General features: G+C 42.2%; 1 protein-coding gene, 2 non-coding genes and 1 pseudogene across 3 annotated transcripts in view; all 4 read right to left on the reverse strand.

Moving 5' to 3' along the window:
• Positions 1 to 2,739: 2,739 nt before the first annotated feature.
• Positions 2,740 to 2,810, reverse strand: LOC112230038 (annotated as a pseudogene).
• Positions 2,811 to 5,323: 2,513 nt separating this feature from the next.
• Positions 5,324 to 5,439, reverse strand: LOC112230055. Its single transcript, XR_002950272.1, has one exon. It is a non-coding gene; the product is annotated as a U5 spliceosomal RNA (small nuclear RNA).
• A 5,944-nt stretch (positions 5,440 to 11,383) lies between these two features.
• The window catches only part of LOC112229175 (alpha-N-acetylgalactosaminide alpha-2,6-sialyltransferase 1), a 28,274-nt gene continuing 15,531 nt past the window's right edge, over positions 11,384 to 24,126 (reverse strand). Inside the window, exons 5-9 of the mRNA XM_024395026.2 lie at positions 15,012 to 15,150; positions 12,991 to 13,094; positions 12,792 to 12,875; positions 12,174 to 12,273; positions 11,384 to 11,856 (exon numbers count right to left, since the gene is read on the reverse strand). Of these exons, the coding sequence (XP_024250794.2) occupies positions 11,644 to 11,856; positions 12,174 to 12,273; positions 12,792 to 12,875; positions 12,991 to 13,094; positions 15,012 to 15,150 (640 nt within the window). The 3' untranslated portion in view covers positions 11,384 to 11,643. The remainder of the gene's footprint in view (positions 11,857 to 12,173; positions 12,274 to 12,791; positions 12,876 to 12,990; positions 13,095 to 15,011; positions 15,151 to 24,126) is intronic.
• LOC112230052 lies at positions 12,589 to 12,716 on the reverse strand. The gene has a single exon (XR_002950269.1). It is a non-coding gene; the product is annotated as a U6atac minor spliceosomal RNA (small nuclear RNA).

Genomic DNA, 24,126 nt, shown 5'->3' on the forward strand with positions numbered 1-24,126 from the left:
GTGGCCTTACAGGCGGGATCAGTGACATTCAATGTGGCACCACCGTCATAGGATGCCACCTTTCCAACAAGTCTGTTCCTCACATTTCTTCTCTGTTAGAGCTGCCCCTGTCAACTGTAAGTGCTGTTATTATGAAGTGGAAACATCTAGGAGCCACCAAGCGCTGGAGCACGTAGCGCGTATAATCGTCTGTCCTCGGTTGCAACACTCACTTCTGCCTCTGTGAGCAACTTCAGCATAAAAACTGTTAGTCGGGAGCTTTGTGTAATGGGTTTCCAAGGCCGAGCAGCCACACACAAGCCTAAGATTACCATGTGCAATGCCAAGCATCGGCTGGACTTGTGTAAACCTCGCCGCCATTGGAAACGCCTTCTCTGGAGTGACAAATCACACTTCACCATATGGAAGTCCGACGGACGAATCTGGGTTTGGCGTATGCCAGGAGAACACTACCTGCCCGAATGCATAGTGCCAACTGTAAAGTTCGGTGTAGGAGGAATAATGGCCTGGGTCTGTTTTTTGTGGTTCAGGGTTGGCCCCATAGATCCAGTGAAGGGAAATCTTAACACTATAGCATATAGCATACATGTTAGACGATTTTGTGCTTCAACTTTGTGGTAACAGTTTGGGGAAGGCCCTTTCCTGTTTCAGCATGACAATGCCCCCGTTCACAAAGCAAGGTCCATACAGAAATTCTTTGTCGAAATTGGTGCGAAAGAACTTGACTGGTCTGCGCAAAGCCCTGACCTCAACCCCATCGAACACCTTTGGGATGATTTGGAACCCCGACTGCGAGCCAGGCCTGATTGCCCAACATCAGTGCCCGACCTCACTAATGCTCTTGTGACTGAATGGAAGCAAGTCCCTGCAGCAGTGTTCCAACATCTAGTGGAAAGCCTTCCCAGAAGAGTGGATGCTGTTGTAGCAGCAAAGGGGGACCAACTCCATATTAATGCACATGATTTTGGGATGAGAGGTTCGACGAGAAGTTGTCCACATACTTTTGGTCATGTAGTGTATTTAGTATAGTCTTATCTAAAAAGGATAACTTTTTAAATGTTTTTTTATTTTATGAAATTCACTGAGGAGGACGGTCCTCGCCTTCCTCCTCTGAGGAGCTTCCACTGATATTGAAATAAATATTAAGATAAAGAGGCATATAGGAAGACATTTTTTTTGCTGATACTCATAATGTTCCTCTCAGAGGAGGCTGGTGGGATGAGCTATAGGAGGACGGGCTCATTGGAATGGCTGGAATGGAATAGGTGGAATGGGGTAAAACGTGGTTTCCATATGTTTGATCTGTTTGACACCGTTTCATGGATTCCATTCCAGCCATTACATTGAGCCCATCAATCAATCAATCACATTTATTTATAAAGCCCTTTTTATATCAGCCGATGTCACAAAGTGTTATACAGAAACCCAACCTAAAACCCCAAACAGCAAGCAATGCAGATGAAAAAGCACGGTGGCTAGGAAAAACTCCCTAGAAAGGCTGGAACCTAGGAAGAAACCTAGAGAGGAGTGGCCAGTCTTCTTCTGGCTGTGCCAGGTGGAGATTATAACAGAACATGGCCAAGATGTTCAAACGTTCATAGATGACCTGCAGGGTCAGATAACGATAATCACAGTGGTTGTAGAGGGTGCAACAGGTCATAGCTGATCATTTAGAGTTAGAGACAGCAGGTCTGGAACAAGGTAGCACGTCCAGTGAACAGGTCAGTGTTCCATAGCTGCAGGCAGAACAGTTGAAACTGGAGCAGCAGCATGACCAGGTGGACTGGGGACAGCAAGGAGTCATCAGGTCAGGTAGTCCTGAGGCATGGTCCTAGGGCTCAGGTCCTCTGAAGGAAAGAGAGAGAGAGAAGGAGAAAGGGAAAGAGTGAGCGAGAGAAAGTGAGAAAAAGAGAAAAAGAGAGAGAGAATTAGAGGGAGCATACTTAAATTCACACAGGACACCAGATGAGACATGAGAAATACTCCAGATATAACAGACTGACCCTAGCCCCCCGACACAAACTATTGCAGCATAAATAATGGAGGCTGAGACAGGAGGGGTCGGGACACACTGTGGCCCTGTCCTTTGATACCCCCAGACAGGGCCAAACAGGCAGGATATAACCCCACCCACTTTGCCAAAGCACAGCCCCACACCACTAGAGGGATATCTTCAACCACCAACTTAGACAAGGCCAAGTATAGCCCACAAAGATCTCCCCCACTGCACGAACCTGAGGGGTGCACCAACCCGGACAGGAAGATCACGTCAGTGACTCAACCCACTCAAGTGACGCACCACTCCTAGGGACGGCATGGAAGAGCACCAGTAAGCCAGTGACTCAGCCCCTGTAATAGGGTTAGAGGCAGAGAATCCCAGTGGAGAGAGGGGAACCGGCCAGGCAGAGACAGCAACGGTGGTTCGTCGCTCCAGCGCCTTTCCGTTCACCTTCACACCCCTGGGTCAGACTACACAGTCAATCATAGGACCTACTGAAGAGATGAGTCTTCCATAAAGACTTAAAGGTCGAGACCAACTCTGAGCTCTATAGGAGAAAGCCCTACCTCTTAGAAATTCTTGGAACAGTAAGGAGGCCTGCATCTTGTGACCATAGCGTACGTGTAGGTATGTACTGAAGGACCAAATCGGAAAGATAGGTAGGAGCAAGCCCATGTAATGCTTTGTAGGTTAGCAGTAAAAGCTTGAAATCCCATCCTCCTATAGCGCCTCCCACCAGCCTCCAGTGGTTCCAGTTCATGGAAATCTTAAGTAAAAGGCGAAAGATTTATTCCATATGAAGAGAAACCAGATTGTTGGCACTAGCATCACCAGGATTTCCAGGAGAGGGTAATATGTTGTGCTGATGTGTGCCCTCTGCTGCCTAATCAGAGAAGGGCTATGAGAAGGGCTACACCTCACTACAACAACCCACTGGGCCCAGTGTCGTGGTAATTTCCTGTATTACTAAACATTGAGAGAGCAAACCACACACAAGTCAGAGTTAAATTATAAAGTCCATCTTTAATTATATGAGCTTCACCATAGCACTGTTTGACTCTCAGATCAATTCAGGGTCTATAAATGAATTCTCTGAGAGTGCTTACAAAATGACAACTGAGATCTTTTATAGCAAAGATCCACCCCCTAGTCGACATGACAAACCACAGATAAAGGCACTTTGTGAAGTTCCTATTTACTTGAAAGAGGAGTATCCCATAGCCAGATAGCATTAGCTATAAATTATTGTACAGTTTGGTCTCCTAAACAAAGTTCGTATCTCTTTGGTACAACATAGCACCAAACCATTACCTCATCCAATGGCAAATATCAATTGTCAATTTCTAGATACTACTATCTCAAATTACACCCCCTCCTGGACAAGATCAGAAAAGACAGTGAGCCTCTTAGGTCAGAAACTAGATCAAGATAAGGGCAACCTCAGAGGGGACATACAATAGTTACAGACACCTTCCCATAAGAAGACAAGCCTCCATTCTGCCCTCCTCCCCTTCTGATATTCTTCATAGCATTACATGGTTTAACAGATACATTGACATATGAAGAAAAGCCTGTCCTCTCCCTCTCTCTGGGCCCCAAGTGACTAAGTCCCAGCAGAGAAGGAATAACTGCAAACTGCCAACAGTATTATCCAAAAGAAGACATTCTAATGACATATCTCACATAAGCATTATTATGTTTTATTTACATCTTATTTATCAATGTTACCTAACTAATTCTGATTCAGCCGGACACCGGCCACAGTCCACACTCACACTATAGCTGGTACAAGAGTCCCACAGTCTAGAAGATTTGCATCAAAAGTTTAAATACAATATTAAATACAATTTAATATTTTTTTTGTTAGCTACATTTCCAACGTTCCAATGACTTTTTCATTACATTAAGATCAGTTTGCTTTGAAATTACCAATGCAGCTGCTTGTCTCCAACACCAGCTACAATGTAAAAATAGTGATGGGTCATTTGCAAATGAACGGCTATTTTTGAGCGGATCATTTAATTAACATCAGGAACCGAATCACATCGGGAGAAAGTGCCGTTTATTTGGCTCCCAAATATGCACACTGCTAACTACGGCTTTATGGGCACAAAACGTTTTTCTGCAGATAAGTTACAAAATAATGATCTGAAGCAGGTGAATCCTCACTTTAGTAACCAGTGGTGACTTGTCATTCAGGGCAGTTGGGGCTGTTTGATACAGCCTGTGATTGAACCAGAGTCTGTAGTGACACCTCTAGCATTGAGATGCAGTGCCTTAGACCACTGTGCCACTCAGGAGTTTGCAAACAATGTAAAAAATATACAGTTGAAGTCAGAAGTTTACATGCACTTAGGTTGGAGTCATTAAAACTCGTTTTTCCAACCACTCCACAAATTTATTTTTAACAAACTACAGTTTTGGCAAGTCGGTTAGGACATCTACTTTGTGCATGACACAAGTAATTTTTCCAACAATTGTTTACAGACAGATTATTTCACTTATCATTCACTGTATCACAATTCCAGTGGGTCAGAAGTTTACATACACTAAGTTGACTGTGCCTTTAAACAGCTTGGGAAATTCCAGAAAATGATGTCATGGCTTTAGAAGCTTCTGATAGGCTAACTGACATCATTTGAGTCAATTGGAGGTGTACCTGTGGATGTAAACAAGAACCGGGAACTAGGGCCCCTGCAGGTGCTGGGTCTGTAGAAGGGAGGAAGGACAACTAGAGGAGCAAGCGGACACACAAGCGAGCCCTAGACCCAGAGGTCTAACCTTAAATTAAGACCCCCAAAATAATTTGGATTGTCATTCATTTTCATGATACAGACCATTTTCCCTTTGTGGCTATGGTAACTAGTGAAAACCGATATCCAGAGGACAGCAGCAAGACAGCGTTCCTCAATGCAGTGGTATTACCAGAGTTTCTAAACCAGCTTTTGCCTTTTGGTAGGCCGTCATTGTAAAATAATAATTTGTTCGTAACTCACTTGCCTAGCTAAATAAAGGTTAAATAAATAAATTATCTGATTTTTTTTAAACAAATAAAACGCCGTGCTAATCAAGACAGTGGCAGCACACATAGTGGGCATAGCAATAAATATAGCAAGACATACCTTTCAGCAACTATATGTCTCTAGCGTTCTGGCTACTTAATCAAATCACATATTTCTTTACGTAGATAAACTCTGAATGAAACTGCACGTTGAACACATCTCCAATACAACGTATTGCATGTAGTGTCCAACGTCTCTAATTGCAAGCATGACGAATTTCTTAAGTCTCGTGCATCACGATTATATTTCAACAAGTGTAGGAAGCCCAGCCGTGAAGCCGGGCATCAAAAAATTAGTTGATACTCATAATGTTCCTCTCCACGGAAATCTTTAGTAAAAGGCGAAAGATTTATGCGATCTGAAGAGAAACCAGAGTGTACTACCGATGTAAAGGGGGTGAAACCATCTAGATTCGCGGCACTATCATTCCCGGTAACGGATTAATATTGTTGCGCACAACAATAACGTGTGGATATAGACGCATAAATAAGGCGTCCACTACCATGTTCATGTAACTCTATATGTAAATATTTTGGGTGAAATTACGATTTTAAAAAATCAAATACCGTTTCCATATACACATGCGAAGGGGACTCTGGGTAATATAGCATACAGTACTTCCTGATTGTTACAGCATTGACGTCTGGAATGGCGCTTCACAGTTTACAAATAATAAAAAACCTGCTGAACGAAATTAAACGTTTTTTTTTTTTTACTTTATAAGAGTAGTCTGCATTTCACAAAAACAGAGACCGATTTGGCAAATAGGCATGCGCAGTTTAGACCCACATACATCCACAGCTCAAAAACACTTCCCAAACTTGAAATATTACTTTGCCAAAGACGAATGCACAACTTCAATACCGACAGGTACATCACAATCATGGCTCAAACTGTGGTGGTGTATTACTTATTACTAGGAATAGGTAGAAAGGCACATACACGGGCATGAGAACAGCAGTTTAGCCTGGTCGCTCCGAGAGACTTGTACCAAAGACAGTACAGTATGTGCTTTGATGGAAAACCTGGAATTGAAAATATATTGGTTCCCAGCGAAACATTTTTTAAAAACAAATTAGAACGGAACTTGAAAGGAGAAGAACCGCATACACGAAACGTGGAACGGGTGAACAATGGGACGTTCTTGACTTTTGCTTCTCTTAACAATTTGTTTGGGGGGGGTTCAAATCAAACTTTATTTGCCACATGCGCCGAATCCAACAAGTGTATACTTTACTGTGAAATGCTTACATACAAGCCCTTAACCAACATTTGCAGTTCAAGAAGTAGAAATATTTACCAAGTAGGCTAAAATAAAAAGTAATAATGTAAATGTGATGTAATGTACAATGCATGATATTAATCCCCCCCCCCAAAAAAAGTAAAAAGTGAAATAATAATAAAGATATACTATTTTTAAAGCAAAGCATGAAAACACCTGAAAGCGACAACAGCGCTCATGCTGAAAAATCGACTTTCATTAACACCTTTCTGTGTTTGCAAACATTGGCGCAGGAGGGCGATGCGGGCAAATTAGTGGCAGAACAAGGGGGAGTGCTTATAGAACGCCGGTAAAAAAAAATCCTAATTTCACACTCGTTTTGGAATGTAATTCAATTTTAAGGCACGTATGAATGTCCTGCTTAATATAATGTTTGTATCATCATCGCAATTCAACTGCATTATACTTAAACCACTGGCTAGCATTAGCTACAGCCTATTTTGCAAAGATCACAACCAAATATATTCTTAGCGACTGTAAAAGCAAGAATAAAAACATCGGTGTAAGTGTATGAGAACCCCAAAAAGTGATTTTGTTTAAGTAATAAAAAAAAGTAAATCGAGGCTGTTGAATGGGCGGTGATGGATTTCTTACTGACCAAGAGTCCGTTTTTCGTGTACTGGAAAAGTCTGTAGAAAGAAGCTTGACATTAATCCATGCCCAGTCCAAAACCTACAGTACAGCTACCAACAGTGGCTCACGGAGAAAATTAATCATTGCGACACACAGTGGTAGTAGAAACTAGCACAGCGAGGCAGTCGCAGGGCGTGTAACTGTCCACCGGCAATTACTGATGCTGCGTTCAAGACAACTGGGAACTCGGAACAAATCTCAGACTGGAACATTTGTTTTGAACGGTCATCTTACTTTCCGTCCAAACACTTAAAAGACACACCCTATCTCCTCAGCCCTCAAATTAAGTGGACACTTCTGATGATGTATCATGACGTCTGACGAGGATACACTTGCAGGGAAAGGGGCGAGGGAGGAAGGAATGATTTTTAAAAGCCCCTGGCCGGAAATTCATCACTCATTCATCCCCGATGATTGTGTTTTCAGCCACCGGTGGTAGCATGTGGGTGCTTTATACGCCTTACAGTGCATATCTACTTATATTCAATATATAATTATTAATATACGCCTACTGTATGATAGCTAGCAAATGAATTAGCTAACTAATGTTAGCCTGCCTAGCTGGAACTGTTTTATTGCTACAATTTCCAAAATATAATCAAACATATTTACTTTTACAGACATGTAAAATGCCGTCATGTGCATTAGTAGCACAATTTCTAACTTATTTGCATTTGTTTTTACTTACACTTGTATGTTGACGTCTCCATTGATGTTGTTTAAGTTTTCGCAGACTTTTCTTAGCATATGTATAATCGTCATGAATTGAATTATGGGGAGTTTCAGCCCCGGAGTGAACATAATTGTACACTCGCAAAGCCGACTAAATACGAGGGCTGAGGGGCTTACATTGCAAACTTCCCTTGCTTGGCTAATCATTTGGACCGCCCTCCAAGGCGATTCCCCAAAGGGCATAAGGCGAGGGTAAATGGACGAGGGTGTGTCTTTTAAGTGTTTGGACCGTAGCCTTGGAATTTCAAGTCGGGAACTCGGGCCACTTTCTGGAGCTCCGTCTTTCCTACCTGAAGATCACTAATGTCATGATTTGACCTCATATTTTTCAGAGTTCCCAGTTGTCTTGAAAGCATCATTATTACTGATCCCGGGTGTTGATGGCGCATAAAGAGGCCCATAAAAAGTACAAGTAACCTCTGCACTGTACATAGTGCCTAGTTCCCACTATCAGAGGTACCTACTGCAGCCCTTATCCTCCACATACAACATCCGTTCTGCCAGTCACATTCTGTTAAAGGTCCCCAAAGCACACGCATGAAATTTGATTTGATCCCTGTGTCTTTTCAGTTCGCTGCAGCTAGCGACTGGAACAAGCCGCAAAAAACCACTCAAACTGAACAGTTTTATCTCCATCTCTTCATTCAAAGATTCAATCATAGACTTTCTTACTGACAGTTGTGGCTGCTTCACCTAATGTATTGTTGTCTCTACCTTCTTGCCCTTTGTGTTGTCTTTGCCCTATAATGTTTGTGCCATGTTTTGTGCTGCTACAATGTTGTTCTCCTGCCAAGTTGTGTTGCTACCATGTTGTTGTCATGTTGTATTGCTACTAGGCTGTGTTGTCATATGTTGTTGTTGTCTTAGGTCTCTCTTTATGTTTTTTATTATTTTTATTTAACCTTTATTTAACTAGGCAGGTCAGTTAAGATTTTTATTTTATTTACAATGATGGCCTACCCTGGCCTAACCCGGACGACGCTGGGCCAATTTTGCGCCGCCCTATGGGGCTCCCAATCACGTCCGGTTGTGATACAGCCGGCCGAATCAAACCAGGATCTGTAGTGACGCCTCTAGCACTGAGATGCAGTGCCTTAGACCGCTGAGCCACTCGGGAGCCCCTATGTAGTGTTGTGGTGTCTCTCTTGTTGTGATGTGTGTTTTGTCCTATATTTAAATTTTAATCCAAGTCCCCATCCCTGCAGAAGGCATTTTGCCTTTTGGTAGGCCGTCATTGTAAATAAGAATTTGTTCTTACCTGACTTGCCTAGTTAAATAAAGGTTAAATAAAACAATTTTTAAATGAAATGTCTTGATTGAATATGTCTTCACACCCCAGAGTTAATACTCGCTGCGAACACCGTGGCAGCCATTTCAGCTGTGAATCATTTTGAATAACATTCTATCAATTTTTCACAACTCTTAGGAAAACATACAGTATACTGTAGCCATTGTTTTTGTCAAAATCTCTCAAGCTCAGTAAATTTGGTTAGGAATCATTGATGGACAGCAATATTCACACTCAACACCTCCTGGAAAGCAATTCTGGTGTGTCTTTGGCATTACAATTTGTGTAATTGTCCTGTTGAAAAATACAACTATCCTATGGCGTGTTTTCCTCTAACTTTTTAACTGGGTTTTGCTAATTTCATATGTATTTTGATCCTGACAAACTTCCCTGCCGATAACAAGTATACCCGGACCAGGCTCCACGAGGGGGCTAAAGAGGGCTTAGCCCCCTCAGTTCAAACTTGAGCCCCATCAGTTTTTGTTTTATGTCCCTATATAAAAAATAGCTGTAAGGTTACAATGAAAAGTTAACATGATTGAGTGACAGGCTGACACAAAAAATTCTGTATCTCCGCTGCGCTGTGTCAGCACAATGGACAGTGCGCGTTGTTTGTAGGGGGGCTATGGAAAGCCACGGGGAGGTTAGGTATGAATCCTTTGGGTTTCCATAAAAAGTGGGAAAAAGCGGTTCTCATCTCTCATCTCTGTGGTAGGCTAAGTGAATAACTTGATACTCCTACGCTGTAATATTTGATTTGGATTTATAAGGGCGGGGTCAAGTTTACAGTTGAAGCTGCTTCACTCAACTCTGCCTCACACCCCAACACTACCAAGTTTAGTTAGCTTCTTAGCTAGCTTTAAAAAAAAAAGCATTATTGTTATTAGCCTTAGCCTATTTGGCTATCTCGAACCAGCTAATCTGCCATGATGGATATCAGAAATTGGCTTCACCAAAGTACCCAAACAAAGGAGAGTGATGAGCAGCAGCCGCAGCATCACACCACGAGGCCGCCGCCAAGCTCCAGCTAGCTCCGTGTGCAGAGCCTACCCACCCTTCCACAAGTGCCGCCAGGATAATCGCTCCTCCAACTTTTTCTCATAATCTTGGAACAGAGGAGCCAGCCCAGGTTAGCCTAGAATCCTACCCTCGCCGCCCGCAGGATTTTTGTCCAAAAACATTCATTTAATAGGCTGTTTTGGTTATTTGGATCCCCGGTTTTGTTCTGTTTGCATTCATTCATTCCAATTCGTGGTTGTGTCGGTATTCTAAGCCAAACTGCAGTTCAGTATTTTTGTTTGCAAAAATAACTAGGCTACTACTTTCAGCATTTTATTTGCATTATTTTGGTAAGACGGTTGTGTGTGCAACTGCATTCACATAGGTTGTTTGTAATAGGTGAATTTCCCAATCTATCTTGTAGCCTGTATGCATTACCAAAATGGCCTTGCTGTAGGGCGTTGTCCATTGTGCTGATACAGCGCAGCAGAGATAGGCTACAGATTTCAAAAGCACTCAGTGATCTCTGAGTCTTGGCATTTGAACTTTGTTTATTGTCCCATCGCGCTCTTGCGACTCCTTGTGGCGGGCAGGGCGCCTGCAAGCTGACTTTAGTTGCCAGCTGGACGGTGTTTCCTCCAACACATTGGTGCGGCTGGCTTCCGGGTTAAGCCAGCAGTGTGTCAAGAAGCAGTGTGGCTTGGCAGGGTCGTGTTTCGGAGGACGCATGGCTCTCGACCTTTGCCTATCCCGAGTCCATAGGGAAGTGGCAGCGAAGGTCCAAGACTAACTACCATTTGGGGTAAAAAATAAAAAATAAATAAAAGATTGGTCCAGCCATGTCTCAGTCAGGCAGATGGCAAAGCATTCCCCGTAATCTTTTAGTTCGGATCAAAAGCAGGAGTTCATCCATTTTGTGATCGGACATTCGATAGTAGCAAGGCAGGCAGAGGGGGCCAGCTCACCTTCCATGTCCGGGTGTATTCTCACCTGTAGGCAGTGACCAGGTACGTTGTTAGTCAATCCCACACCTCCGTACAAATAACACGGACAAAAGTGAGAGACATAGAATCAGCGCTTGTACCGTGGCAAGCATCACGGCCACCATTTTCGAAAGACAAGACTTGGAAGACCATAGAAATAGGAAATGGGAACAAAACGTAGTGGCTTTGCCAGCTGCTTCATAATTACAGTGTTTCACACAATACAATACTAATCAGTGTGTCTTGAGTCCTTGTACCTCCAGTCTGGCGTCAGTCACTATCAACAATTATTTGAGTTTTTTTTTTTTTTTAATTTTTTTACAAGGATAGTGCACATTAATAAACAACGTTTCAGTGAAAGTGTAGGTTTAGCCAGCCGGCTAATTTTCAACCACAGTCCCTGGGTTGACTATTATGAGTTTAATCCATAACATACAGCATCGAGTCTAGTGACCACCATCAACCCGAGATTCACAAACAGAACACTGGAAATCATGTATATTACAGAAAGGAACAATATATCAATTAGCTAACATTGTGTTAACCACACAACTAAATATGAACGTTATTGATCTTACATTTCCCCATTGCAATTGTTCTTTAGGGTATTTTGTAACAGACACATTTTGATGTATCTTTGTCCACCTCTGCAAACAGACAGGGTTTTATGGTCGTTTTGTTTTGCCTGTCTTTCCCTCTGGGTCCTCCTGTCTCTGATAAAGCCGGATGATCTTGGTGTCATGTAGTTTCTTCCAGGTCTTAATCTCTAGGTTGTAGTCGTGATTAGAGTAGAAGATGACTTTGGTTTTAGAGTTCCTCTCAACATAGTAGTTGGGATATTTATCGTGGTCCTCTGTGATAAATCCATACGCATCCACCTGAGAGGGGAAAGAGGGAGAAAGAAGAGGATCGCCAATGACACCATGTGACCTATATGTAGACTGTAGCCCCCAAGTTCAATAAAGAGCTAATGTACCTAGTCATTTCTATGGTACCCCATGTTGTGTGTCTTCTTAAATATAATATATGCCATTTAAGCAGACAACTTTATCCAAACGATTTGCAGCCATGCGTGCACACACTTTCGTATGGGTGGTTCCAACTGGAATCGAACCCACATAAGGCCATCAAATAATTCAATGGTGATCACATTAATGTCTCCTCCATTGTGTGTGTTCGTGGCGTACAGACTCACCATGTCACAGGTGTGCAGGGCCAGGAAGAGTGTGAATGCTCCATTAGTAGGTCTGAATATAGACCACAATGAACTCTTCATCTCCTGGGACCACATGAACCTACAGATGAGGAGCACACGTGCACAGTTTCATTTCAGAAGTCACTTGGAAGCGACTCCTGCACTGCAAGCACTGAATGTGATCACAGGGTTCTACGTAGCTAGCTTGGCGCTATGACCTTGCTAAGCTAACTTGACTAGTAATTTGTATGGGAAATGCTCCATGTGTGTCTTCTTAAATATAAAATATGCCATTTAGCAGACAACTTTATCCAAAGCCATTTACAGTCATGTGTGCACACACTTTCGAATGTGTGGTTCCAGCTGGATTCGAACCCACAATTATCACGTTTCAAATACTGTGCTCTACCAACTAAGCCAGAATGGACCACATTCAAGATGCCACGAAGTGCCTTAACCATATGTGTGTTGAAGGCCAGTAGACTTGGGCTTTTTCCATCCTTGTCAAGGGGAGTGCTAACCTTCTCTCCTGTCATACAACACCTATTGGACAACACGTTAGGACAAATATTAGCACCCACCAAATTATTATTATTATTATTAGACACTTTGCTATACCTTTTGCGGATGTATCTGAGAAAGTCAGGGTGAAGAACATAGAAGCGGGTCTCATCAAACTGTCCTGAGTAGTCCTTCCACGGCCTGCAGATAAGACAGCAGAGACAACACTGAGCAGTGTAGAGGGAGTGAGTGTGTGTGTGTGTGTGTGGGGGGGGCAAATAGTGTGTGTGTGAGACTATCCACGTCACAGGCTTACTGTCTGTTCCTGTAGGGTCCTTTAGAGACTAGTGTCTTCCCAAATAGACCCTGTAGCCACTGGAAATCCCTCAGCCCCTCTGGAATCAGCACATACTTTATACCCTGCACAGAACAGAGACACTAAGCAGTCAGCAGAGTGTGTGTGTGTGTGTGGCTGCATGTGTGAGAACACAATACCATCTGTCATGACTCTTACAGCCCACATGCAGTCTTTTATTATATTTTTAAATCATCACCTTGTGTAATAAATCACAGTTTATTTTTATATAACAAAAAAAACATGTTTATGATTTAATTCCCTGTGCCTCCTTGGGCCACTGAATTGCTAAGTCCGGCTGTGTGGGCGTAGGTATACAAATGTTTATATATTTACATACAGCCCTGATTGGAGCCCACCCCCTGCCTGCCATCTATTCAGGGCAGAATGGCATGATTATCTACCTAACCTGGAAGCCAGACGCATCAATGTGTCAGAGGAAACACTGTTGAAATGACGACTAATGTCAGCTTGCAGGTGCCCGGCCCGCCACAAGGAGTCGTGGCTATGACACGCCTGGGATTGGACCCGGGCTGCAGTGGCGCCTTAGCACTCATTGTTGAATTTGCGATTTCCAACTTGTGTAATGTTCATGTACAGTGGCACAGATGCATTTAATCTATAATTTCTCTTCATATGACAAGGATTAAAAGGATTTGCCAGCAAATTGCCGACTTGATGCATGATGTCTAGCTTGCTAGCTAAGATTATGAAAGTATCAGTCCAATCAAAGCTACTGTAGATAAAACGTGATTTGATGTCATTTTATCTGTGGCCAATGACCTTGAGCCTTCTTGGATGGACACTTCTAATGTAAGTCTAAGGCAGCACCCAAGGGGCTTGAATTTTCGAGCTCTAATCCATGAGTGAGAGAACACTGAGCCAATCACGGCACAACTAGAAAACATTACCAACCCCTACATTCCGTATTTTCCCCTGGCTGCCCCACCACCACAGAAAGCACTGAGCTAGGCTGAAATGCATGCATTTTGGAGCTGCCTTACTCAAGAAAGCAAAAAACAGACCATTTGTATGCAGCTTTATTAACTCACTGGTAATAGGTTTTTACATTGTTAGCAAACTGATATGTGACACGTATTAATTCCAAAATAACATGCAAAGCAGGCACCAAACAGGCTCTGCGCCACCTGCCCTGAATGACGCGTCAATTCAATCATTTATTTAGAATTTATCAGAATACATTTTCCAGAAATATTTTTACTAGCTCCCGTTTATTGTCAAATTGAAATATCATCATTTTTCCATGTCACTATAATGCACTTTAGACTTAAATCTCCATCAGAAAGTTTATTCGGGCGTCAATCGTCAAGAGAACGTTAAAAAAAATGTGAAGAAGCATGCAAACCATGAATAGCATGTCCTTTACTTATAATAGAAAAATAACTCGACATTTACTTCATGAATGGTTGCTGCTGATCGAAGCCAAAACAGATGACTGTCTTCCATCCAAACAATCTCTCTTGCTTTTGGGCGGGACCACTACCAGAACTAGGATATATGCAAATGAACGTTCACTGATCTATTATAATCAGATCACTTTGTGACTTCATGCGGCGGGGCCAAACACTCTGTGGCAGGTAGCCTAGCGGTTAAGAGTGTTGAGCCAGTAACTGAAAGGTCACTGGTTCGAATCCCCAAGCCGTTCTACCCTTGAGCAAGGCAGTTAACCCCTAACAACAACCCCCCTCATTTCGGTTGAATGCATTCAGTTATGCAACTGACTAGGTATCCCATTTCCATCCCACTTGAAGAGGCTGAAATTTAAGGCTCTTACACAAAAAGGGCATTTTCATAATTTCCACAATTACAGAGTGTTATTTCAAACTCATATAAATCATATAATCAATATAATCAATCATATAGATATCACCAAACTACCAGGACAATCTAGCTTTTTAATGCTCTGGGCCTTTAAAAATGTTGCTGTGGTCTAATACAACAGAAGGACTGTGGTAACCTACCTCGTCATGAGGTGCATTGTGGTAGCCATATTTCTGGAATAGATAAGGAGACGCGGTGATGGCGTGGGCGGTGTGAATGTACACCGACGTTCTATTACCTACATCCTCCTCATAACCCTTGGTTACGGCACCATTCATCCTAACAGACACAGAGACAGACACAGAGACAGGAAATGGGACAGATACAGCAAGAGAGACAGGGACGGGCACAGAGACGAGGAAAGAGAGAGACAAAGTCATTCATCACTCTTCATGAGCAATCTCCATTACATTATCATGGTCACTGGTATTTACACTCGTTGAAAAAAGGGTGCTAAGTAGATCCATTTAGGGTTCTTCCATTTGTTCCCAGATGAGAACCCTTTTTGGTGCTAGGTAGAATACTTTGCAGAGGGTTCTACCTATAACCCTTTATGAAGGGTTGTTTCTAGAACCCTCCATGAATGATTCTACCAGCCTTATTTGCATATTTTTTACGACAGTACATTTCATATATCGTAAGAGCTTTCTTTCAGGGCCTAGTTATATCCTAACACAGTGGTAGGAAACTCCTGGTTTACAGGCCACATCAGGACTGAAAGTCACATTTCAAAGCCTTGCAAAGTGATACATAATTCCTATTGAAACCCATGAGGCAGGGTTTCAATAGGGGATGTCCTTGTCTCATCGTGCTCTAACGACTCCTTGTGGCGGGCCGGGCACCTGCAAGCTGACACATTTCTTGTTAACAAATTACAGTTTTGACAAGTCGGTTAGGACATCTACTTTGTGCATGACACAAGGAATTTCTCCAACAATTGTTTACAGATTATTTCTGTGATAATGTTGCGTTAGGAGGTAGGTGAAGGAGTCAGGCGCAGGAGAGCAGAGAAACGTACTTTAATTGGCAAGTCCACCAACACAGGTATGGCACAATCAAAAAGGTAAAACGCCCTCGACAACAGATAACCCATACAAACGCACGGAGGAACAAACAAAGCTCCGACAATAACACACTCTTATTAAATCCGTGAAAACAAGAAATAGGGCATAACCTCACAGAGCTACATCACAATAAAATAATAATCCCGCACAAACCTAGGCAGGCAACAAGGTAAATATATACACACAGAAATTAAGGCAAATGAAACCAGGTGTGAAAAGAACCAAAGACAAAACAAACAGAAGAGGAAAAAGGGATCGGTGATGTAGAGCAGCGACGCCGACCTCCGAGCGCCGCCCGGAGAGGGAGAGGAACTACCTTCGGTGGAAGTCGTGACAATTTAACTTATAATTCACTGTATCACAATTCCAGTGGGTCAGAAGTTTACATACACTAAGTTGACTGTGCCTTTAAACAGCTTGGAAAATTCCAGAAAATTATGTAATGGCTTTAGAAGCTTCTGATAGGCTAATTGACATCCTTTGAGTCAATTGGAGGTGTACCTGTGGATGTATTTCAAGGCCTACCTTCAAACTCAGTGCCTCTTTGCTTGACATCATGGGAAAATCAAAAGAAATCAGCCAAGACCTCAGAAAAAAAATGGTAGACCAATTTCCAAACACCTGAAGGTACCACCTTCATTTGTACAAACAATAGTATGCAAGTATAAACACCATGGGACCACGCAGCCACCATATGGGACCATCCCGCTCAGGAAGGAGACGCATTCTGTCTCCTAGAGATGAATGTACTTTGGTGCGAAAAGTGCAAATCAATCCCAGAACAGCAACACAACAGCAAAGGACCTTGTGAAGATGCTGGAGGAAACAGGTACGAAAGTATCTATATCCACAGTAAAACATGTCCTATATCGACATAACATGAAAGGCCGCTCAGCAAGGGAGAAGCCACTGCTCCAAAACTGGCATAAAAAAGCCAGACTACGGTTTGCAACTGCACATGGGGACAAAGATCGTACATTTTGGAGAAATGTCCTCTGGTCTGATGAAACAAAAATAGAACTGTTTGACCATAATGACCATTGTTATGTTTGGAGGAAAAAGGGGGAGGCTTGCAAGCCGAAGAACACCATCCCAACCGTGAAGCACGGGGGTGGCAGCCTCATGTTGTGGTGGTGCTTTGCTGCAGGAGGGACTGGTGCACTTCACAAAATAAATGGCATCATGAGAAAAGGAAAATTATGTGGATATATTGAAGCAACATCTCAAGACATCAGTCAGGAAGTTAAAGCTTGGTCACAAATGGGTCTTCCAAATTAACAATGACCCCAAGCATACTTCCAAAGTTGTGGCAAATGGCTTAAGGACAACAAAGTCAAGGTATTGGAATGACCATCACAAAGCCCTGACCTCAATCCTATAGAAAATCTGTAGGCAGAACTGAAAAAGTGTGTGCGAGCAAGGAGGCCTACAAACCTCACTCAGTTACACCAGCTGTCAGGAGGAATGGGCCAAAATTCACCCAATTTATTGTGGGAAGCTTCTGGAAGGCTACCCGAAACATTTGACCCAAGTTAAACTATTTAAAGGCAACGCTACCAAATACCAATTGTGTGTATGTAAACTTCTGAGCCACTGGGAATGTGATGAAAGAAATAAAAGCTGAAATAAATCATTCTCTCTACTATTATTCTGACATTTCACATTCTTAAAATAAAGTGGTGATCCTAACTGACTTAAAACAGGGAATTTTTACTTGGATTAAATGTCAGGAACTGTGAAAAACTGAGTTTAAATGTATTTTGTATTTGGCTAAGGTGTATGTAAACTTACGACTTCAACTGCATAAGCTCATAGCCAATTAGTCTATTCAGCCCTTTGAACAGGACTTGAACAGGATCACAGACTTTAGCACACATCCTTTAATAACCCCTACAAAGTCCAACCAGGTGAATCAGAAAGGAACACCACTGTGTGGTTGGGGTTTATTTATTCTTAATACATCGTGTCAGACTACAGTACATACAGAAATGAGGTGTCTCTCTCACATTCTCTATGTGGGTTGTTGAATGAATTCCAATCCATGGAACCACACCTTAAAGACAATATTGTACAACAAATATTTGATGTTGAAAAAGTCTGCGACACACTGGAGGAGCCAATTAGGATGCCAAAGACGTTGTCACAAACTGTACTGCAGAGATCATAGATGTACATTGACTATCCTGTTGGTGTTATAATAATTCACCCTGCTTGGACTAAAACCTTACGGGGACAAACACATCCAGTACAGAGCTGGCCAAGAGTAAGGCAGCTTTACCTGGTAAGGTCAAAGGGACAGGGGTAATTCCATGGCAACGGAATTACGCTGAGACTCAGCCTTTCTCACTTTAAAAGGTATACCAACAAAAAAAAACAATTAATCTCAAAATGTAACTATGCAGGAGGACTACTTTTAACCATTACCACTGAACATTTGACAAAAACACATTTACAGAAAGAAATGTGCAGATACAAAGTTTGGTAACTGAGGTAGATTTTACCGTGCTTCTGTTACCAAACTATGCATTTGCACAGTTTTTGCAGTAAATGTGTTTTTTAAAATTTAGTGTGTAAATTGTTCACAATAGTCATTGTGCGTAAGTTGTTTGGTTTGTTAACCTTTGAAATCCTTTTTTGTTGTTGTTTGGAATACATTTTAAAGTGAAATAATCGAAGTCTCAGCATAATTCTGTTTAACGTGGAATTGACCACAGGTTAAACTCATGGGAGTCTATTTCACACAATCCTGATCCAGAACCAAAAATAGGTTCCAGCCGAAACATCGTTATGGTTGCTATTAAATATTCTCCCACTGATCAGATTACTCAACCCCTGATGTTAAAATGTAAACACTAATGCTCAGGCACAATTTAAAAGAATGAACAAGATGATAAAAAAGCTCATTCAGAAAGTTTCTATGTAGAACCCTTCTTTCCTTCCAAAGAATAGTCAAATAATCCTTTCTTGGAAAAACAGTTCTCAAGATGAAAAAGGTTCTAGGAAGAACTCGATCCCTCCACAAAGGACTCTTTTGGAACACTTTTTTTCTAAGACTGTATGCATTGCACACAGCTATTTTGTCATATTATATTGTTAGTAGAGGTCTATCCTATTTGGCAATATCAGCTTCTGACTGTCGATCCAATATGATTTCACCTACCAATCAGTATCGGTGCGTGTGTAAAATGACTGGGGAAGCTGAGCAAGGAAATAAAAAAAGCGATATTACAACCTGTTGTGAAAATTGAATTGTTTGCTCTATAACCTGTTAGTTCATATGCCGTGTGACCGTGATTTATAGGCCTAAGGCCGAGGCAATAAAAAGACATAGTAGCAGAATACATTCAACCACACCTTTGTTTCATCACAAAACCGGAGAGCCACTTCTGTCTGGTGAAGTCCACAAAGCATATTGCATGTAACAAACTGTTAAATGACCTACAGCATGGTCAAGCAAGTTAATGTTTTCAACATTTTTGGACTACTAAACAACTATTGATTTAGAACCACGGAGGTGTCACAAAGAAAACGGGAGCTGCCTCCACTATTCCAGCACCATTTCAACATTTCATCATCCTCAAATCACGTATGCCTAGTCTAATACAGTGACAACTAAAATATACCAAAAACAATTTAATCCAATCAATGTAAACTAAATATGTGGCTGTCCGTGGCTCTCTTTTGTGGGTGGGTGCGTTCGTTCGTGCAAGTAGAAACAACATGTTGACTCACCCTACTTGTAGAGAAACGCAAGTGCCATCCTCCTCTCTATCATGTTGATGAAATGGTCTATGACTATCATACAGTACACGCTTTTCTTTTTTGTTGTCCTAAACTACCTGGCTAAAATGCTTGCTCGCTAGCCTGTCTTCCTTTCATGAGCAATGTTTGATAGTTAACATTAGCTTTCTACATCGAGCTGCATATTGAACTTCCATCCTCTCAGGCCAGGGGCACCATTGGTTGGATCAGAATCTCTGTTATAATCATCGGCCAGTACAGAGAATTAAGCAAAAGTCCAAATCCCCATCTCCATCCATGGCTCATTTAGGAAAAGGCCATTTTAGCTAGCTAGCTAGCCACCGGAAGACAACAATACAACGAGATGTAACAATTTAAAGTTGTTTCTGTCAATGGTGTATTGCGCTCGATGTGATTTAATTGGTGGGAAGCCAAATCCAAACTGGCTTCCCTTGACACTTTTTGTTGGTGCACCAGGACCAATCACAGTTGAGTTCACTCAGTTTAGCTCAAAGCTGATTGGCTATTATTTTATATATTTTTTTAATCAAAAGGAGGCCAAATGCTCGCTGGCTTCTCTTGAATTCGAGCTACAGGTGGTAACAATGTCATACTCTTTTGGACTAGACATCATCAGATAGATGGCCTACACATATAGAGACAGAGGGGCACTGTTTAGCACACTTGGATGATTTCTCCAGTGAGATACATTGAAAGAAAATTATGAAACACAGAGACGAAGTATACATAATTGTCTTTTTGTCATTGTTTCCTGGTACATTTTTTTGTGAAGCCTGGTTTCCCTTGGCATCCATTAATACACAGTGCCTTTGGGAAAGTAGACCCCTTGACTTTTTCCAAATTGTTTTAGGTTACAGCCTTATTCTAAAACGTATTAAATCGTTTTATTCTTTCATCAATCAACACACAATACCTCATAATGACAAAGCAAAAACAGTGTTTTAGACATTTTTGCAAATTTATTAAAAATAAAAAACTGAAATATCACATTTACATAAGTGTTCAGACCCTTTACTCAGTACTTTGTTGAAGCACATTTGGCAGCGATTACAGACTTGAGTCTTCTTGGGTATGACGCTTCAAGCTAGGCACACCTGTATTTGGGGAGTTTCTCCCATTCTTCTCTGCAGATCCTCTCAAGATCTGACAGGTTGGATGGGGAACATTGCTGCACAGCTATTTCCAGGTCTCTCCAGAAATGTTAGATTGGGTTCAAGTCCGGGCTCTGGCTGGGCCACCCAAGGGCATTCAGAGACTTGTCCCAGAGCCATTCCTGCGTTGTCTTGACTGTGTGCTTGGGGTCGTTGTCCTGTTGGAATGTGCTTCATAGCCTATCATTAAGAGTATCTCTATTGCTCCTGCTGTCTCTAGAGAGTTGAAAATAGCAGGTCTGGGACAGGTAGCACGTCCGGTAGCACGACCGCAGATGACCGTCTTTAGGCCACCCCTCATAGCCTGGTCCAAATGTGCTTCAACAAAGCTAGGGTCAGTCTGTTACATCTGGAGTATTCCTCCAGACATGACGCTTGGCATTCAGGCCAAAGACTTCAAATCTTGGTTTCATCAGACCAGAGAATCTAGTTTCTCTGAGAGGACGGTCATCTGCCAACACACTGTCAATGACACTGACTCTACTCCAGCCACTTTAATCATGGGAATTGATGGGAAATGATGTAAATATATCACTAGCCACTTTAAACAATGCTACCTTATATAATGTTACTTACCCTACATTGTTCATCTCATATGCATACGTTGATACTGTACTCTATATCATCGACTGCATCCTTATGTAATACATGTATCACTAGCCACTTTAACTATGCCACTTGGTTTACATACTTATCTCATATGTATATACTGTACTCGATATCATCTACTGTATCTTGCCTATGCTGCTCTGTACCATCACTCATTCATATATCCTTATGTACATATTCTTTATCCCCTTACACTGTGTATAAGACAGTAGTTTTATTGGAATTGTTAGTTAGATCACTTGTTCGTTATTACTGCATTGTCGGAACTAGAAGCACAAGCATTTCGCTACACTCGCATTAACATCTGCTAACCATGTGTATGTGACAAATAAAATTTGATTTGATTTAATTTGATTTGATTTGAGGATTGGCCACTCTACCATAAAAGCCTGATTTGTAAAGGCCTGATTTGTGGAGTTTTTAAAAACATTTTTTACATTTTTTTATTTAACCAGGTAGGCCAGTTGAGAACAGGTTCTCATTTACAACTGCGACCTGGCCAAGATAAAGAAAAGCAGTGCGACAAAAACACAGAGTTACACATCTGATAAACAAAAGTACAATCAAATGCAAATGGAGTAAGGAGGTAAGGCAATAAATAGACTATAGTAGCGAAGCTATTACAATTTAGAAAATTAACACTGAAGTGATAGATGTGCAGATGATGATGTGCAAGTAGAAATACTTGTGTGCAAAACAGCAGAAAGTAAATAAAAACAATATGGGGATGAGGTAGGTGGTTGGGTGGGCTATTTACAGATGGGCTACGTACAGCTGCAGAGATCGGTTAGCTGCTCAGATAGCTGATGCTTAAGGTTCGTGAGGGAGATATAAGTCTCCAACTTCAGTGATTTTTGCAATTCGTTCCAGTCATTAACAGCAGAGAACTGGAAGGAAAGGCGGCCAAAGTGGGTGTTGGCTTTGGGGATGACCAGTGAGATATATCTGCTGGAGCGTGTGCCATGGGTGGGTGATGCTACAGTGACCAGTGAGCTGAGATAAGGCAGAGCTTTACCTAGCAAAGACTTATAGATGACCTGGAGCCAGTGGGTCTGGCGACGAATATAAAGCAAGGGCCAGCAGACGAGAGCATACAGGTCGCAGTGGTGAGTGGTATATGAGGCTTTGGTGACAAAATGGATGGCACTCTGATAGACTGCTTCCAGTCTGCTGAGTAGAGTGTTGGAGGCTATTTTGTAAATGACATCACCAAAGTCGAGGATCGGTAGAATAGTCAGTTTTACGAGGGTATGTTTGGCAGCATGAGTGAAGGAGGCTTTGTTGCGAAATAGGAAGCTGATTCTAGATTTAATTGTGGATTGGAGATGCTTAATATGAGTCTGGAATGAGAGTTTACAGTCTAACCAGACCCCTAGGTATTTGTAGTTGTCCACATATTCTAAGTCAGAACCGTCCAGAGTAGTGATGCTAGTCAGGCGGGGGGTGCGGGCAGCGATCGGTTGAAGAGCATGCGTTTAAGAGCAGTTGGAGGCCACGGAAGGAGTGTTGTATGGCATTGAAGCTCGATTGGAGGTTTGTTAACAAAGTGTCCAAAGAAGAGCCAGATGTATACAGAATGGTGTCGTCTGCATAGAGGTGGATCAGAGAATCACCAGCAGCAAGAGCAACATCATTGATGTATACAGAGAAAAGAGTCAGCCTGAGAATGGAACCCTGTGGCACCCCCATAGAAACTGCCAGAGGTCCGGACAACAGGCCCTCCGATTTGACACACTGAACTCTGTCTGAGAAGTAGTTGGTGAACCAGGCGAGGCAGTCATTTGAGAAGCCAAGGCTGTTGAATCTGCCGATAAGAATGTGGTGATTGACAGAGTCGAAAGCCTTGGCCAGGTCGATGAATACGGCTGCACAGTATTGTCTTTTATCGAAGACTTTGGAAAGGCAGGGCAGGATGGTTATAGGTCTGTAACAGTTTGGGTCTAGAGTGTCTCCACCTTTGAAGAGGGGGATGACCGTGGCAGCTTTCCTATCTTTAGGAATCTCAGACGATACGAAAGAGAGGTTGAACAGGCTAGTAATAGGGGTTGCAACAATTTTGGCAGATAATTTTAGAAAGAGAGGGTCCAGATTGTCTAGCCCAGCTGATTTGTATGGGTCCAGGTTTTGCAGCTCTTTCAGAACATCTGCTACCTGGATTTTTGGTGAAGGAGAAGCTGGGAAGGCTTGGGCAAGTAGCTGTGAGGGGTGCTGAGCTGTTGGCCGGGGTTGGGGTAGCCAGGAGGAAAGCATGGCCAGCCGTAGAGAAATGCTTTTTGAAATTCTCGATTATCGTGTATTTATCGGTGGTGACAGTGTTTCTTAGCTTCAGTGAAGTTGGCAGCTGGGAGGAGGTGCTCTTATTCTCCATGGATTTTACAGTGTGTCCCAGAACTGTTTGGAGTTTGAGCTACAGGATGCAAATTTCTGTTTGAAAAAGCTAGCCTTTGCTTTCCTAACTGACTGTGTGTATTGGTTCCTGACTTCCCAGAAAAGTTGCATATCGCGTGGACTATTTGATGCTATTGCAGTCCGCCACAGGATTTTTTTGTGCTGGTCGAGTGCAGTCAGGTCTGGAGTGAGCCAAGGGCTGTATCTGTTCTTAGTTCTACGTTTTTTTAAAGGGGGATGCTTATTTCAATAGTGAGGAAATTACTTTAAAAGAACAACCA

Source organism: Oncorhynchus tshawytscha, linkage group LG25, assembly GCF_018296145.1.
Source record: "Oncorhynchus tshawytscha isolate Ot180627B linkage group LG25, Otsh_v2.0, whole genome shotgun sequence".
NCBI classification, from domain to species: domain Eukaryota; kingdom Metazoa; phylum Chordata; class Actinopteri; order Salmoniformes; family Salmonidae; genus Oncorhynchus; species Oncorhynchus tshawytscha.